At 44.9% G+C, this 18,535-nt stretch overlaps 1 protein-coding gene across 3 annotated transcripts; it reads right to left on the bottom strand.

Moving 5' to 3' along the window:
- Positions 1-1,718: 1,718 nt before the first annotated feature.
- On the bottom strand, positions 1,719-17,552 carry CTC1 (CST telomere replication complex component 1). 3 transcript variants are annotated; one of them, XM_056494686.1, is made up of 24 exons: positions 17,477-17,552; positions 17,255-17,391; positions 15,559-15,805; positions 14,467-14,663; positions 12,746-12,890; positions 12,060-12,362; positions 11,761-11,889; positions 10,874-11,100; positions 9,235-9,391; positions 8,949-9,149; positions 8,584-8,710; positions 8,274-8,388; positions 7,472-7,934; positions 7,046-7,135; positions 6,616-6,759; positions 6,240-6,310; positions 5,368-5,477; positions 4,873-5,038; positions 4,564-4,650; positions 4,318-4,477; positions 3,782-3,846; positions 3,394-3,556; positions 3,128-3,254; positions 1,719-2,211 (listed from the first exon to the last, which is right to left on the bottom strand). In XM_056494686.1, the coding sequence occupies exons 1-24, from the start codon at positions 17,495-17,497 to the stop codon at positions 2,051-2,053; spliced, it is 3,813 nt and encodes a 1,270-aa protein (XP_056350661.1). In that variant the 5' UTR covers positions 17,498-17,552; the 3' UTR covers positions 1,719-2,050. The 3 variants fall into 3 exon arrangements, with proteins under 3 accessions (XP_056350661.1, XP_056350671.1, XP_056350681.1); XM_056494696.1 differs by lacking the exons at positions 17,255-17,391; positions 17,477-17,552 and adding an exon at positions 17,008-17,118; XM_056494706.1 differs by lacking the exons at positions 17,255-17,391; positions 17,477-17,552 and adding an exon at positions 16,826-16,982.
- Between the last annotated feature and the right edge of the window lie 983 nt (positions 17,553-18,535).

The raw sequence follows: 18,535 nt of genomic DNA, 5'->3' as shown, positions 1-18,535 counted from the left end.
TGTGCTATCTCCAGTAAATACTACAGACACCTTGAACATGGTTAGAGGGAGCTGCCAGCCTGAGCAATCCCCTGCAGAGCTGGAATAAGGAGGGCTTACACAGTGAAAGCACAGGACAGCTGCCTTCAGTATTCATCAGCTTTGGCTCTGGGTGATAGGACCTGGAGGTGAACTAGTGAAAGGATGAGCTAAAGAAAATCAGCTGAAAGGAACACAGAATAGTTATTACAGCTACACTGATGGCAGGACTCACTTCAGGCTTTCCTCCCTCTGGGGCTGAGGACTTCAACAGTTCCTGCCAGTTCCAGAGCACACAGTAGCACAAACATGAAATTAGCTGATTTTTCCTGTGTTATTTCTTACCCACACCAACAACAGGGCACTTTGTTTGGCTTCACAAAGAGAACATGGAATGTGATAAGGAGAATTGTAAAAAGGAAGAGTTCTGATTGCAGAACAAGATGTTTCCCTTGTCTGATGTAATACAGTGACCAGAACTCTCATCATGGGCAGAAGTTCAGACACAAACAGGAAAAGGGTTTCCCACAATACAGCTGAGAACCGCTCCTTCAGAGTACTAAAAGCAAGCAAATCTTAACTCCCCCCACAAAAAGATTTGATTCACCCATCTCTTTGCTTGTGATTCTCTGACTGTATTAATAAAACTGTATACAAGAGAGCCAGTTAATCTCCTTCATCTTCTCGGAATGCTAAAATCAAACTCCCCTCTGAAAAAGGTGTGAATGACAGAACAGTGATGGGTTAGAAAACTGCCAGCAAGCTTGGAATACTGTGGCAAAGACAAATCACATTTAAAGTCCTGTATGAGGACTGATGATTGCATTTGTAATGTGAAATAAAAGAGGAACAGATAAGTAGACACCAGACAGAAAACTAACATACAGTGAGGAGGAAAAGGAGATTAGTAAGATACTACTGGAAGGTTCAAATTTAGAAACAAAATTATTAAACCCAGATAGAACAATAGAGCCTAATTTTCCTTTTTATTTTTTAAGTAAGTATTATCTAGTACTTCCTATTTCTTTTACTGTGTTATTCATGTTACAGGACTACTTTCAGTTACACTTTTTAACCAGATTGGATCTTTGTCTTATCACTTAGGGTTAACATTGTCCTCAGGCTGAGATAGTTTATTTTGGGTTGGGCTTTTTTTTGTTTTCTTTCTAGAGGGTGGAGAGTAAGCTTTAGTAAAATCTTTTCTGTTTTGCAAAAAGCACCCACAGAAAATAAGGCTGTCACAGCAACATTTGCAGGAACTTCTGCTTTAAGCTATTTTGGCAACCTTTTAGGACGGAGTCTCAGAACTTTACTGAATGGTGGCATCTATCAGGTCTTGTGCCACTCAAACTTTAGTCTCAGAAGTGGATAGCAGGCCTTGAGAGGGAAGATACTTCACTCATGCTCAATAAACCCACTACCTGTATCACAGCTCAGTGCCTGCCTCTTCTTACTAGCCCCACCTAAAGTTCAGGTTGCTGTTCATAAACTGCAAAACAATGCCCAAATAATCTTGTCATTTAGTACTATGATGTAGTCTCTAAACAGCAGCTTACTCACTTCCCTTCTCTTCTTGAAGAAGATGCTTTAAAAATGTAATTTTAATAATTTCAGTTAGGTTAAGAAGACCATACCCTGTGGGAACTGTAATATAGCAAGTAAACCTGAAAACTAATGTAGATACTAAAACAGATGCAGTGTTCTTTAAGCAATATTTTCATAGCTTTATTTAGTAGATACTACTACCACATAAAATTCACACACTGTGCTCCCCAGGCCCAAGGCAAGAGCTGTCACACAGGAAGCACTGAACATCTCTTTCAAAACGCAGCCCAGTATCACTGGTTGACAATGCCCCAGAGTGAGCATTCAGAAAATCCACAAATCACAGCAGCTGCTTGACTGCACGCTTCATCCTGTGCTCACAGGCTCATGCTCTCACTGGAAAGGAGATTTAAAAAGCTCCTGGATCCCAGTAGGCATTTGCATAATTCATCTCCCACTGGGAGAGATATTTAGCAGTGGCTCCCACTCAGCAGGAACTGGATGTCCTGCTCATCCTCTGGCTGTTCAGGTAGTGTAAGGCATCTTGTCCCACTTCCTCCACCTTCAGGCACAGCAGGCTCGGACGAGGCCCTACTTGTGACACGAACTCCATTTCACCACAGCGAAAATTCCGCAGCTGCAGGGGAGCTGCAGGAGAAGGATACAACAGGTAACACCTCAGTACAGGGCTCTGGCTCTGCTCTAGCCCACAGCTGCAGAAGCTGCTGAGGGAGGGAAGGTCTTGCAGCAGCTGCTAAACCTCAAAGGACAGTATGATGAATGATTCCAGCAAGGCAGATGAATGCATTTTATCAGTACTCCTCTAAACTTGGAGGAAACAGACATTCTACACCGTGAAATGCTGTGAGTTATGTTTTCACAGAGCTGATGCACTGAGTTTTGTACATTCTATCAGTATTAGCAATCTGCCTTTACTGAAGTGTACATGACAGCCAGAAACAGTCTCCACTGCAGAGCATTCTCTGGTACGCTTAGCAAATCAACCCCTGCAGTACCTGGACTCAAATTTAAGCACTAGATACTTGTGCAAACAGTGTGAATTAGTGTGAAGAATGTCCCCTTAACACAGCAACTGCATAGTTATTGCAGCATGAGCTCGAACCTCAGCACTCATGAATTCAAAACACTTCAGTGTTGATTTCCAGGTGAGGATTTCCAGGACTACTATTGGCCCTACATGCTGTCCTATCTAAAGTCAAAACCCACATGATTTGAGAGATCTGCAGAATAACTGGCTGATCAGATTCCTGTCTCAGACAAGGAGTGGGAGTCTCTCAAAAACAGTTTTATATTTCTGTGTGAAGTAGAGAAATTAATGTATGTTGTTCTTGTGATTTCCATAATACTTTTTTTCTATTTCTATAGCCATGGATCTACTAAGACACAACTTAGTTCTGCACTACAGAAATCAAAATCCCAAGAAAATCCTTCAAAGATCCTGCTTTGTGGGCAGTGAAGGCACCTCTCCTTCCCCAGGCTGATGAGATGCCTCCTCCCTTCCTTCCCACACTAAGTATTAGAAAAGTCAGCTGTTCTTGCTTACCAGGCTGTAGGATCTTGGAGGGCTTCCTGTCTAGGCTGAAATCCAACAGGATAGGCCGACATATGAGAGGACTCCTGCACAGATTCCTTAGGTAACAAGCAACAAGATCCTCGAGTTCCTCTAGACACTGAGAAAGGAAAGAGTGTGTTGCCAGGAGTGTTCAGAGGGAGGCACGGAGGCTCTGAACACTCAGAGCAAAGGGAAATCCTGCCCAGCTGAGACTTGAGTCCAGCAGACTGCAATTGCTGCTGGAATAACCCACTTACCCCTGTTCCAGGAGCTTCCCCATGATGAATGCACACGCTGCCCCTGCTCTGCACACAGTTCTGTGCAGCTTCCCACTCAAGAAGGCTCAGGCCTAGCACTTCTGCCACATGTTCATTCCTGCACAGCACCACAGCTTCACCTGTTCCATCCTCCACCAGCACCCTGTGCAGAGAGCAGGCAGACTGGGATCAGAGGGAGGGCAGGACGATGCGTGGCTCCCTCACAAGGGTCATACCCCAGACAATAGCTCTCAGTAAAACATCTCAGATGTGATAACTCCATCTTTGCTATTCTGTACACATCCCATCCTTGATATGATATTCCCCCTCCTGTTCGTGGTGTAATTTGTCCCCACCTCTTCCCACACCCAATCCCTGCAGCACTTACCGTGCACTGGCTTGCCTCACTCCTGTTTGTGATGGACATGGAGGATTGTGTCGGGTGCACCTCCCCTGAAGGAAGAACAAAGTTACAGCTATGTATGGATGGTGTAAGTGGGAAAGGGAAGGGCTACTGCTTATTTTAACCCTTCTCTAATCAAGTGTGCAAAGACGTAAAGAATTTCATTTCCAGTGAGTGTCCTGGAAGAAGTGTATATGGGGAGAAAAATCACCTTCTGCAAGGTGCTGATCCCCAATAGCAACAAACATGAGAAGAGCAGAACATTAACAGAGTACGACTGTCCTCTTCAATGTCCTCACTTTACCCCCAGTCCTACCTGCCAGCCTGCCTGGCATCAGATACATACTTCTAATCAGTTATCACTGGTCCCTTTCTAATATGCAAGTCCTTCTCAGACACTGGAAAAGAGGGTTTACAATTGAGATAGGAACTCTCATTTCTTCTACATGGTAGTAAAGGATGTGTGAGAGTAAAAAATCTGCAAGACCTCTCACAAACTATGTTTGTGGAAGCTTGAATACCTCTTTGAAGATGCAACTGCAAAGTGAGCAAATCCATTGCAGGCACACAGTGAGTACACAGGACAAGTGGCATAAAATCCGGGCCTGGGCCAGGTTTTGCTGCTGAGGTCTCAAGCTAGATAGAAACACTAGTGAGGGGGATGAGGCTTCTCCTGCAAGACTAGAAGAAATAGGAATATCTGAGAAGACTGGAACACAAAAGCCTTTCTTGGGACACTGTAACATGAGACCAAACCCAACACTTACCTAGAAGGAAAAGGTAGGTGAGAAGCTGGCAGAGATACAATGCTCACACAGCTGGAGGCAATGTATGTGCAATAAACATTATGGAATCTGCAATATGAAAGAGCAGACGTCAGAAAGAGCTCACAGAAACCAAACACTCAAATTTTCTTGGGATGGCTGGGCTGATTTTCATTTGTTACCTGGTAGGAAAATAATTTATGGTAAGGGATTGGGACACATGAAGGTTTGGACAAGGGATGAGAAAAATCCACAGATTAAGAGATGGTTTCAAGACAGTAAGAGAGATCAGGGCTCTAAAGACAGAAGCACCTTGAGATCTTGCGTTCCAAGTTCTGGAAGAGGAACTTGGCTCCAGGTAGCAAACCCCAGAGATGCTGCAGGTAGGTGGCAGTAATGTAAATGTCCATCACAAGAGGGGAGCCTGCAGCAGCTGAGACACTGAGCTTCACGCTTTGGTCCCTGGATAGCAGAGTCCCTGAGGAGGCACAGAACCACACAAACCATGAGCTCACTCACACAGGCAGCATGGCTGTCACTGAGTTGGGCCTGCTAGATGGGTTTTTCCTCCCATCACAATGAAGCTATCACAGTTTCACCTCCCAAGTTTTCTGGTTATTGCATTTCCATTCTCATCTCTACATACACAGTGTGCAGTTTCCAAGCCCTTTGACATGCAACAGGATGCAACATCCTGGTGTACTTCCACTATTCCCATAACAGTAGCACAGTTAGCCAAGTGCATTGGCTCTGAAACAGAAAGAAGCAAGAACCAATTTGTTGTTTCTCAACAGGCCACAATCTTACCTTTCTGCTTTGGAAGGCCAAGGATCACAGGTGACTTCTCATTCTTGGGAGAGGCACACAAGGTCCTCTCCATGATCTCACCACAGAAAGAAACAAGGGAACCTGTGAAACTGAGAAAAGACCAGGATTTTTGTCCTGCCTGAAGACAAAGGGAATGGAAGAAGGCCTAACTTCAAGAATGCCACAAAGCAGAGCACTGTTGGTTAAGTAAGCCCAGTTTCTGGGGAATCTGCCCTTGACAACCTGAGCTACTGGATTGAGGGCAGCTTGCTGCAGCCAGGGACAAGAGGCCCTTTACCTTGCTTTCTGTTGCTTCAGGCTCAGCAGTGAAGACAAAATTAGAGCCTTCCTATCTGCTGAACTCCTAATTGTTTTTCTGAATTAGAGGAAAAAGCCAAGCAAAGAAAACACATTTTTCCATAAAGCATTGGTGAAAAATCCAGTGTACGTGAATATCACCCCAGACTAAACATGCTTTGAACAGAAAAGCTTCTAACCTTAATATTTATTTGAGCAAGGTCCACTAAAATAATCTAAAACAAAACTAAAAAAGTCCTATACATTCAGTCTGATTTTCCCTGCTGTGCTTGTTTCCACATCTGACAGGAATTTGGCAGACACCTTTGGGACTTAGTCCACACCAGAAGTAGCTGAACCATTTTCTAGACACCATTTTGCAGTTTTGTCACCTACAATCCCTTTATCTTCAAAATCCAGGATGGGAGAAGTCTGAACTACTAGCACACAGGTTCTCCAAACCATATTCCTAGGGGGGATATTTAATCGCAATTTAATATAGGACTTCCAAACAGAATTACCACAGAGCCATTCCCTAAGACACAGTTGCTTTTAATTTGGGGCAACCAACGTACCTGCTGCTAAGCACTTCTGGAATGGAAACAGTTGTCTGGTCCATGCCTGTCAGCATTGACATGGCTGCCAGCTAGAAGTGAGGGAGACACAGCCTTAGATGGTTTGCTGTTTACAGGCATCCCAACCAGAGCAGAAAATACAAGCTCCACAGCAGAAAAGACAAGCTCTGCATACTCAGAGCTAGGTCAAGCAACTCATGCTTCTTCTCTAGATGAATTCTGAAGCAGAAAAATGTGACGCCAGCAGCAGCCTTTGATGGAACTCAGAGCAAAACAGTCTCATCAACAAGATACTCCATAGTGATAATTTTCGAGCTAGTTCTGGAGAGATGTACAAGGAGCCTGTAAAAGCCCTGTGCAATAAGGCACTGCATACCTGGCTCTCAGGCAGACAGGAGATCCAGGTCTCATGCTCTAAGTGCCAGCTATCTTGGACAGGCAGGCACAGTGGGCAGGATGGCCTGCTCAGGAACATTGCTGGCACAGGTGGAAAACAGAGCTTGTCAAACACTTCCAAGTCCTAAGGTAAGAGTGGTAAGGCAAGACAGAAGACTATTAGAAGGAAGGAGATTAAAGTTATATAGGGAAAAAGTGAAGAACAATGGTTTACAGAACAACAGAAAAATCCCACTGAACTCAGAGCTCTGAGAATTTTAATCAAACACAGAGTGAAATCAGTTTCTTGGAAAGACAGAAGGAAATTCCAAACCTCAAAAACAGCTTAGTCACCCACTGACTCCTTTGACTCCCACATGCAGTTCAGCAAAAGTATCCAAGAGAGTACAGCACGACAACTTCTCTCTTACCGAGCAGCAGGGCACAACAAAGCGATACAGTCCATCCATGTGCAGGAATGGAAACCATCGCAGAGACTTCCCCATAAAGAGCAGTAGTGCCTGCCGGGGGAAGGGACGAGAGAGAGAGAGAGAGATGGTGATGAGAACTGTTAGGTATGGAATGAAAAATACAGTAAAGACAGCAAGCCCAGCCCAGAGGATGTCTTGATTGAGAAGTAAGGTTAGCACTACCAGGAGCAAGAGAAGATAGATGCATTTACAGGAAGGTGACAGAGAGGAGATGAAACTTGCTTGGGATGCAAGAAGGAATTTGCCAGTGCAAACACAATTGTACCCAACACAAAAAATACTTTCCCCTTGATACTAAATTACCACATAGGCTCACTAAGGAGCCAGCTCCTAGACTTATCAAACCACACCCAAAAGCTGCCTCACTTCTTGCTGCATCACACCCTCTTTTCCATCACAGCCCATCTCCTCCAGCTCTGATAGGTTCCCAATTTCTCTGGGGTGGCTCCAGAGCCGTGGTCTGCCCAGCCACAGCACTGTGACTTGGAAACTGCGCTGCAGCTCCTTTGCTTCCTCCGCTTCTTCTGTGGACAGTTGGTAATTGCGCAACATGAGACCCTCCTTCTGGGTAACCAAGAACAGGTGAGATACACAGCTCATTGTTCTGGTGCTGCTCTGGTCCCCCTGACAGTTCTCATCTCTGCCAATATTTGCCTTGGGATCCTCCAATTTCAGCATTTTTGCCTCTGGAGTTTCTAGCTCAGATGTTGTGCTGCCATCTTTCTTCTTCCTCAAAGAGGAGCTGTTTCCCCTCCTAAGGCCTTTCTGGATTTGTCCTTCAGCAGCATAGAGAACCTGGACATCCTCAAAGTAGAACTGCACATAGACACTGAAATGACAAATGTTAACAGTGAAAGTTCCTGTTCCTGACACATGGCTGTCCAAAACAAATGCTTATCTAGGAAGAACACATCTGGTGAGTGCCCTGCAGGTACCCAGTAGGAGCAGTGGGAAAGACTGAAGTGGAGGGCAGCTCCCGGGCTGCATGTACTCTGAACAAAAGGGAGATGGTGGCTTTGTTGCTGAGAAGGAGCTCTTTTTATGCAAATAGCAAAGAACAATTGCTTTGGCACCGAAATGCTGTGTTGGTAAGAAGGCTTACCATAGTCCAAAATATTCATGGAACTGGAAGTGATGATTTACCTGCACACTGAATAAAGGGACTAACCTGGTTTTTTTCTCTCTCACATGCTCTAGATTTTCTAAGTGTTCCCAGGAAGGAAAATCAGCCTTGAGGAATCTCTCCACTACAAGCTGGTAGTTTTCCACCTGCAAGAGTGATCCTGCCAACACATCAGAGAAAAGAGCTAAATAAAAAGAGAACAAAAAATCAATAAGGTAAATACCCTCATTTTAAAGTCACGAGGTCAGGCAGCGACAGTTCAGCATCTCCACACTATGTCTCTTCTTCCTTGTTTTGGAGATGGAAGGCAGAAGAACAAAATCTCAGCACCCAAATACAATTTAGTGGGACATACCTAAGACAGCAGTCTGGGCAAAGGGGCTGCCATCCTTATGGGCAATCACACAGGGAAGTGTGCTGCTTCTGTCCTGCAGCTGGAGGGAACTGCTCCTGGAGGAGACCCTCAGCACACCCAGGAGTATCTACAACAGAAAGGAAGCCTCAAAGAGTATCATACAACTCTGACATTTGAAAGCCATAAATCAAAGTGTTTGTAGCAGCAGCTCAAATTCAGTCATTCAGTTTTCAACATGCCACAGTGAGAAAAGCAATGTTGCACCCTAACAGGAGGAAGAGGCATGCACTGGACAGGGTGCTGGAAGGCATGATGAGAACCAGGAGCTCTCAAGGCAGAGACAGGAAAGAGAATGAGGCACTTACGACTTGGGGCTGGAAACTTATTGGTGAGAGTGTGCAGTAGGACCAGGCCAGTCTGCGATTCAGCTCCTGGGTGCCCATATGCTGTGCCTCCAAGGGGGAAAGCAACTGTGATGGACTGAAGCCTTCCCAGCTTTTCTGTTCTGCCATGTGGCGAACTGCAGACAGAGATGGGGCCTGGCATGGAGGGTTCAGAGTCAAATACTTTGAACAAAAGAGAGAAAGAACGAATCAGCTGAGTTTTTCTCCATTAGACAAACAGGAAAGAGCTCAAAGAACATCTACTCACTTTCTGCAGGGGACACTGGTGTATTTTTGATAGAATTTCTTTATAAATATCTCTTGCTTCCTCTCTGTCTGGCACCATAGCTTGCAGAAGGGGGACAAGGAACTTTTCAGCAGCTCCAGAGCTGAGCAGTCGACGGCGCCCAAAGAAACAAGAGAACCTGAAAAAAAGTTTTGACCATTAAAAGCACAAGCAGCCCTTGCATTTTACTGATTTTTGCATCTAAGTCAGGGACTCCTGCTTGTTTTGAGTGAATACGCTGTATAGGACAAGAACTAAAGAGATCACAAAAAACATGAAGTGATTAAGAAACAGAGTATTTAAGGCCGATGCAAATTATGTTGGGCAGACAAGGAACAGGAAAATCCACAAAAATGCACAGACTGGCAAAATCTCAAAACTCAAATGGCCAGAAAAACAAATGACATGAAGATAATCTCCCTCTAAGCCACACAAATGGATCTCCATGCCTTTTGGCTGGGCTTGATACAATTACTCATGTTAGGTACACTTGGCTTTCTTTCACAGAATGCATAAAAACCACAAGTCAGAAACAACCATGGACTATTCTTATTCCAATATTTTCCTCATGTAGAATTAATTTCATAAATCTAGCTTACTGCTTTTGAATGTCTGAAAGTGATCACACCACCAGCCAAAATATGACAGAAAGTGAACTCAAATGAAAAGAGACAGCACTCACTGGAATAATTTTTAAGCAGTACCAGGACTGAGCAATCACATTTAAAGAAAGTGGAAAAGATAATAAAACCTGAAACTTATAGCTAGCATAATTCCCAAGGCAAAACTGAAGCCATTTGATTGGTAGCTTGTCAAAATTCCACAGGGCCAGTAAAGCACAGGAACACTGAGCATTCTATAAACTGCTACTTGACTGAGAGCAAAATGTATATACTTTAAAGTCCAAGGCAGCAGTGACAATGATCAGCCATAACTTCTTCAGAACAAACACAAATATTTTCACTAATAGAAGCCAGAAGTAAACCCAGAAACTAGCCCACAGCTATCCTGTGAACAGAGTGCACCATCAGGGAAAGCAGGAAGCCATCTTGAAGACTTGGAGGTAAGCATGGGTGGGGAATCTGCCAAGACAGAGACTCTCAAACAAATGACCTCACTCCTGGCAACTCTCAGAATATCTCAAAGGTCTATGCTGGGCAGCTGCTGCTGCTTCTGTGCACAGACAGGACACAAGAGCCTTTATATCAGTTGTGATGTAGTTATAGCACCAGTTTCCAGCTTCAGCCTCAGTGCCCACCTTGATTTCCCAAGCAAACAACATTGGCAGGCAGACACCCCTAAGGTGCTTGCTTATTTCAGGTCAAAGCATTCCAGGCAGGATTATGTGAGTAGAATGTTCAGAACATTCTGAAGCACTGCAGCTTCCCAAGACCTGCACTTGAAAAATGCACTGGCTTTTCTCATAAGAGCAACTGCGAGGTAACAAGCAACGGGACATGATGCGAAGTCTGGATAAATGGCTTACTTAGGCCAATAAACCAGAAGTAATTGCTGCTTGTAGTATCCAAGCACAGTAATTTTGTGATCCTTTGGTCTAGAAGACACCCAGGTAACCTACAAAGCACATTTAGGCATAGCCTGACTTCAGAATTGTCCTCACCTCTCCTCAAATGTCTCCAGGAGGCTCACCAACCAGAGGTACAGTGGCATTCCAAGATTGAAGCGGAAGAGCAGCTGTAAGCAGAGATTTCCTGAAGAGGCTAGTGGCTGGTAGGGGGTGCTGAGCCTTGAAAAACTCCTCAGCACAACCGTGGTGCTCAGGCAAGCACCAAGTACAGTGTAAGGGAAGGACACCAGAGGCTTCTGCAGGAGGTGGACGTCGATGAGCTAGGTACATAGACACAAGAGTGTAAGAGAAGAGATAGCCAGTCTGCCACTACTCCTCAGAGCTGTTACCCTGTGGATACTGGTGAGAATCAGGGAAAAACACAGTTTGAGTTTTCCCAAGCTACTCAAAGGAAAACAGAAGGGAAAGAATTAATAACAAAGATTAGCACCTGGTGTTGTGAACAGGAGAGCGGATGAGGAACATGATGTTTTGGTAAAGGCATGTTTACAAGAGGTGTTGCCTTCCTTGGACCAATGGGCTTGGTTCTGTCCTTGGTTCTGTAAACCAGTCTATAAAAGCATGTCTAATTCTGCAATAAAGTGCTTCTTCTGCTTTACAGAGGAAGCCTGTGTTGCTGTGTTCTTTCACTGCTTCCTAGCTGTACAGCGACATTATCCCACCTTAAATCTTTTCTGTACTGGATTGTCTATAATCAGGCCTGAGGCACCAAGAACAGTTTAGAGAGGAATCAGATAATAATCACATCAACTCCCATGTCTGAGTCTAGGCAGTAAGATCTCCAGTTTTATTCCATTCCATTCTTGCTGAAATAATTTCCATGTTCCCGTAGCCTTCTGTTGACTCACACACTCATAAGCCATCCCAGGGCTTGAGCCTTTTCCACTAAATACTTCATGACCTTGCAAATCTCAACTTACCTCCACACAGGCTCCCGGTCGGAGTCCCCTTGCAGAGTTCAGCAGTGGCTGGTAAGCAAGGCACAAGCAGACTTGGTTATCCAGTAAAAACAGACCAGCTTGGACATGGAGTATTTTGGTGATAAATCCCTAAACAAAAAGCAAACAAAGTAAGAGGACTATAGAGAGTCCCAAAATATAAGAGACTAACAGGCCTTAGCAGCAAGAAAACAAATTCACAATGGAAACAATGCTCCTTGCAGGCCAGGAGCTGAAACCCCAGTGCATGAGGGGTAAAGAGTAAGACTATGAATCCTTACCACATAGGAGATGATCTTGGACTCTTTGGTTGATCTTGGCCTCTCTTCTTCAGTCCCCAGCTGCAAGGAGCAACTGAGCCGCTCAGCAGACTCAGGGGAAGAAGACAGAGTGGATTCTCCTTGCCAAGCACTGTTCAGTGGCTGCTCCCTCACCTGCTCTGCACAGTAGGGCAGAAGGCACGAAGAAACACTGGTGACAAACACCATTTGTCCAGATTTCTTCAAGCTGGACATACTCAAGCCTGTGACTGTGTACCTGTGACCCAGCTGGAGGACACGATGCCACAGCAGCTGGCTGAGTTTCTAGAGCAGAGAAACCAAAAGCAACATCAGCATAAACTCCAGTGAAAAAAGTTCTTCCTGACCTAAATAATCCCACCCAAAAAACCCTTTTCCACACAGGGCATTGCCCCACACTTTTAGCAAAAAGGCTGTATCTGCAAGATGTTCAGGGACACTGCAACTGCATGAGGGAGAAGGATTGTATTTCTGCAGGGCACAGAACTAGACTTCCTACATACCAAGACTATTGTACACTGGGTGCAATTAAAAAGATATCACTAGTAAAATAAAGAATAAATAATAATAATAAATTGGGAAATCAATGGCAAGCTTCAAAGAATTAATCAGCTAGCACATATATAGATCCAGACACTGAATTTGTGAGCAAAATTCCAAGGACTTACTTGCACCAGCACAGGGACACAAACAGCGGAGGCAAAGCACTTCAGAAACAGAAAGAAGAATGTCTTGTGGTTAACGCAAAGGAGAGGCCCGAGTCTGGTCAATTCCCCTGCTACAGTAAGCTTTGATCTTTTCTTACATGGAATCCTAGAGAGCAATTGAAGAGGCAACTGAAATCCAGAGATGAAAGGAAGCTCAAAAGTATCCCAATTGCAAAATAAACAAATATGCAGCATGTACTTGCTGGGAATAAGGGATCCAGCAAAGTAATATGGTCAATCTCTCAGAGAGGTTTTCAAAACAGTATTTGGCAACAAAAGTTGTACTTTACCTTTTCTATACTAAATATCTTTGACATTTTAGTATTTGATGACAGAAAGAACAGAAGAATAAACTCACACACTCCATGACAACAGCCAGGTTATGAAAAACTTTATCACAAACAAGAAACTAATTTTTTGCCTAAAGGAGAAGAAAAAAGTCCCAAGCAATTCTTCTGCAGAAAACAGAACTCAGATTTGTAGGTCCATGGACCATGACACTATGGAAGCTTTAAGCCTATAAATAAGAGGCCTGAAAGCAACAATGAAGTCTTTCTAACAAACTTGACACAGAGTGAAAGAGCAGCAAAACTGAAAGCAGATGAGAGGTGAGAGACATGGCATTTCTTGAATCAATCCTATTTATAGTTTCAAACCTACATTTCAAAAAAAATTATGTTGGTAATTTTCATTCAGCTCCTATTGGACTTGAATATAACCATCCCATTTACTATGAATAAAACCAGTCTTGATTCCTAAACATCTAAACAATTATCTAACTTTATGACTTTAAAAAAACCCCAACCAGTAGTAGACACACAGTAGTACCAGCACCTCACTGTAACATTTTTTGTTGTAACATGGAAAATCGGTCAGGTATTAGTCAATAACAAAGGAGCTTTCTGTTAAAGGCCTGAGAACACATACTGAAATATGGAAATACTTTGTTTAGAAAGGTCCCTTGAGCTAAATCAAATACTCAAGCTTAAAATTTCTTTCTTAGAAGCAGATAAACCAAATCAAAACAAAAGATAACTAAAAAGAAACTAAAGCACCATGATTAGTGACATTTTATAGCAATTAAATTACACCAAGAATTCTCTACTCAAGAAAGTAAAACATGATCTAGCACGACTTGAAATTATCAACTTAGTAAGATTTTCAATTCCGTTGGCTCATTTTCACATACTGTAAACTAAAGCACAGTCACTTCTACCAGTTGACATTTCACTGGCACTTTTATCTGAATAATCAGATAAGAACTTGACTAGTGGCACATATTAACATCATAATACAATACAGGATTACTGATTACTTTCAATTATACTTTTGGTTCACTGGAAGTTCAAAAAAGTAAAAAGTTGAGCTAATCAAAAGAGTGAATTTTAGCCTCAAAGGTGGTTGAATCAACACTGTTCTAATACTCCTTCTATAATTTCAATTATATCTAGAAATACTTATAATTGGTCTTATTTTTTCAAATAAAAACTTCCAACAAACTCCTGGGAAACAGATGATGAAAGAAAAGTGGCTTTGTTGTAAAACTTTTACTTCCACCACTTGTTGGTATGCTTCCAAACGTGGCAGAAATAGAATTTGTCTCTTTCTAAACCAAGTGCTCTTCATGTTACCTGCCAAGCCAGAGCAACAGTGCTATGATGGAGTTGGGCACAGGTGTTTACCTGGAGGTAAGCAGTGGCTCAGCTGACACTGGGGAGGTGACTGGAATGTTGTAAAGTACTTCCTTGGGGGCATTTACTGGCACTGGATCCACCAGGATTTCCAAGTACCCTGTTGCACTCTGGTCTGTCTGTGGTATATATGACCAGCTTGGGAAGACAAACAGTGACTCCAGCCACTCGAGTTCAAAGTGCAAGAGCTAAACCAAAAGACAACAAGATTGAAGCTTGAGATGAATTTCAGTTTGCCTTCTCAGCACTACTTACAGTGTTCATTATCAACACACCCTTGCACCTGCATCACAAACTCTTGTCCTACTACCGGGCTTCATCACTAAATGACAGCAGTGTTTCCTGCCCACTCCCTTACCTTGCACTGAGAACTTCTGTCCTTCCAGATGCAAATCTGGATCAGACTTGCTGAGCTCTACAGCTAGCACTTCTTCGTTATAGTCACAACCTCACAGAAAAGTGATAATTAATTCACTTCAAGGCTTAGTTATTTTAGACTATTTTTCTAAAATTCTTGTCTGCTTTCTTTTGCATCTGTGTTTTCAGTTAGAAGTTCTTACCAATATAACATTTTCCTAGACTTTGTCTCCTTGGAAAGCACAACTTCACTGCTCTGTTATCACCACTCTAGGGGTTATTTGTTACCTCGACTCCACTTGCAATTACCTTCAGGAGGCTTTTAAGTCAACTGTCATGCAAACTATTATTTCCTGAAAGTATGTCATCAATGCATCACTGAACATGCAGTACAACTCTCCAGAAAATTATTTCTGCTCCACTAGCTGGAATTCAGCAAAGAGTGGGAAGGTCTCCCAGGCCACCTTGTACTGTGGTGAATTTAACAGAACTGTACTGACTGCCTCTTTTCTGCATGTCAGTACATTCAATATTTCTTCTCCTAGCAATGGCAATTTCACATGTTCTGTCCTCTGCCCAGGATATGAGCTTGCTGTTTCCCTGCCTGTTAGAGTGTTACTTCCTTCACTAGACTCTGGCAGAACACATGAAGCCCCTGGTGGATTGTGACACTGCCCCAGAAGTGGGAATAAACACTTCTGAGAATCCCTCAGACCGAGGACATACCTCACATGGAATTATCCCAGTACTGTCCTTCACATATAGGCAACCATCTGCCAGCTTTTCTTTGTCTTCTTGCCTTCCATCTACTAAATAGCCAACCAGGATCAGGTAAGTCCTTGGCAAAGTGCTCTGCATGGGTAAAGCACCTTGTCCTTGATGAGACCATTCCTTAAATTCATTAGTGCTCCAGCTCAGGTGGCTGCAGCACGGTATGTGCTGCTGATGCTGTAGGTCAGAGATGGAGATGAAACTGGAAAAAAAAACAACAGGATGTATGAAAAACTCAGTTTGCAAACTACCCTAATATCAACACTGAAAGAGCCAACACGAACTCTTCTCCAGCCTGCAATTTTGGTACTGGTTTGCAGTGAGCTTCACCGACACTTTCGGGTTGTGAAACTGGAGCTCTATTCACAATACCCATTTGCTCAGTAGCAGAACATAATCAAAGGGTGTGAATTTGAAGAGTTTCACTTGATTAGTCAGGGATCAAAAGTTCAATGCAACAAACTAGTGCAGATAAGTGGTGGATCTGAATCAGCAATAAATAGTAATTAGATATAGAAAAATTAATCAGAAGACATAAATTTATGCAGGTACTTATGCTGTGCATTTTGCAGGAAAATGAACAGGAGATTAGCTGAAACTGTTCCACCTTCAGAAACAGAGCACCACCAGGAATAATATGGTACCTATGATACACAAAAGCACAGCATTGCTCATGTTTTTGTCAAACGTGCTGAGTGCTTTTTGAGAGAAACCAGAACTACAGTAGGACACTGGCTCATGGTTATCACACACAGAAGCAAGCAGACTCTTTGTGCTCCAGAACTTGGTGCTTAGCTGTGGATGTAGCACACTGCTCACAAACAGACCACTGGCCTCACAGGAGAAAAATATCAAGTACCTTCAACTCTTCGTTATAGATTCTCCTGAATATAAATCAAAGTCTGCTTTAAATGTCATAAAATACACAGGAAAAAATATGGCTCAAATGAGATAGGTTTAGCTGGTGTGAAAGATCAATCCCTACATTTATTAACCATTAGTTAAAGGTCACAAATACCTAATCAATTCCAGCTGACCTTTTCTCCCTAAATTGTGCATGCCAGAGATTTTAATTCTCCGACGATTTGGAACAAGAAACAGATCCAGACAAGCCAAACTTTCCAACATGGATATATCTCAATAAGCTGCGTGTTCTTCATGATGGCGAGCACCCAAAAGCCTTTTATCAACTAAAGTATGGACCATGTTATCCTAGATTCACCTTTTTTAAGGGCGCACACTCGAACGCTGAGCTCAGCTGGCCAATAGGTTCGCAGACCATGCCCAGGAAGATCTTCCTGTGCGGACCAGCAGGGTCCAACCAGGAAGCTGCCGTGCAAACGCCGTACAGTGCGGCAGCTCGCCTCGGCGAGATGCCCCGCTTTGGTTACACGCTCTACCTACCGCAGACAGGCGGACACGGGGCTTAATCACACCGCAAGGGCGGCGGGGGGCGCGCCGAGGCCAAAGAAACGCGTGCGGTTACCCCTGTTCGACACTATCCCTCCCACAGCCGGCATCCGGGGCGGGCATCGCGCAGGAACGAGCTCTGACGAGCTCCCGGGAGGGCCGCGCGCGGGCACCGGACTCCACCCCACTCCTCCCTTCCCTCTCCTCCCTTCCCTTCCCCTCCCCTCCCCTCCGCCGTCACCTGTAGCCGACCGGCAGCGTCCCGCCCGCGCTCCCCAGGCATCGCAGCACCGCCTCCAGCGCTGCTGGCTCCTGCCCGTCTGGCCCCGGCAGCGCCCGGCGAACGAAGTCCCGAGCCGCCCGTAGCCAGCGCTGCTCCTGCGGGGGGAAAGGAGAGAAGGAGAGAAGCAGGGTCTCAGGCGGGCAGCGAGGATGGCGCGGAGCCTCCGGGCCCGTCACTCACCGCCGCGCCGGGCGCCGCCATGACAGCCCGCGCGGTTCGCGCCGTTGCCGCGGCGACGCCCCCTCCTTGCCCCGTCCCCTCCTTCCCTCAGCCCAATCGCCGCCGCCGCCGCTCGCCGGCGGTTCCCGCCCCTTCCAGGCGGGCTGCGGGGCGAGGAACGGCTCCGGTGCGGTGTGGGATGGCGCTGGGCCGGTGCCGGGCGTCTACCGGCGCCGCTCTTCTGCTCCCTTCCGCAGGTGGGCAGGGGAGAGAGAACAAAGCGAAAGGTTCGCGGGTTGAGACAGGGACGGAGGGAGATCACAAATCGATTACCGCTACCGGCAAAGCAGGCTGAACTTGGGGATAATAATTAAAATTACTACGAACAAAATTGGAGCAGGATAATGAGAAGTAAAATAAATCTTAAAAACACCTTTCCCCTTCCGAACCTCCCTCACCGCAGCGGCACAGGGAGAGAGGGAATGGAGATTACGGTCAGTTCATCACACATTGTTTCTGCCACTGCTCTGGGAGACAGGGGTCCTTTCCTTGCTCTAGCAGGTCCCTCCCACCGTCTTCTTCAAGGTGAACCTTTACCACGGGCAACAGTTCTTCAGAGCTGTTCCAACATGACCCACTCTGCCACGGGGTGCATGCAGTCCTTCCGGAACAGCCTGCTCCAGCGTGAGCCCCCACAGGGTCACAAGTCCTACCAGGGAACCTGCTCCAGTGTGGGCTCCTTTCTCCGCGGGTCTGCAGGTCCCTGGCAGGAGCCTGCTCCAGCACAGGCTCCCCACGGAGTCAAAGCCTTCTTTCAAGCATCCACTTGTTCCAGCATGGGGCTCCTCCATGGTTTACAAGTGGATCTCTGCATCCCCATGGACCTCCATGGTCTTCATCATGACTGCAGGGGAATCTCAGCTTTGGTGCCTGGAGCAGCTTCTCCACCTCTGTCTCCACTGACCTTGCTGTCTGCAAAGTTGTTCCTCTCACATTTTCTCACTCTGCTCTTCTCTGGCCACAATTACATCTGTGCAATATTTTTTTTTTTTTTTCCTTCTTAAATACGTTATCACAGAG

The sequence above is a fragment of the Oenanthe melanoleuca genome, chromosome 1 (assembly GCF_029582105.1).
Source record: "Oenanthe melanoleuca isolate GR-GAL-2019-014 chromosome 1, OMel1.0, whole genome shotgun sequence".
Classification (NCBI taxonomy): domain Eukaryota; kingdom Metazoa; phylum Chordata; class Aves; order Passeriformes; family Muscicapidae; genus Oenanthe; species Oenanthe melanoleuca.
This window is presented reverse-complemented; position numbering and strand designations above follow the sequence as displayed.

Coding starts and splice junctions, on each gene's coding strand:
- CTC1 (XM_056494686.1), bottom strand. CDS start 17,497: ATGGCGGCGCCCGGCGCGGCG. Junction 5,478..6,239: donor CCAGAAGTGCTTAGCAGCAG/GTACGTTGGTTG, acceptor GTCTTTTCTCAG/TTTCACAGGTTCCCTTGTTT. Junction 4,651..4,872: donor TTGGAACGCAAGATCTCAAG/GTGCTTCTGTCT, acceptor TTCATATTGCAG/ATTCCATAATGTTTATTGCA.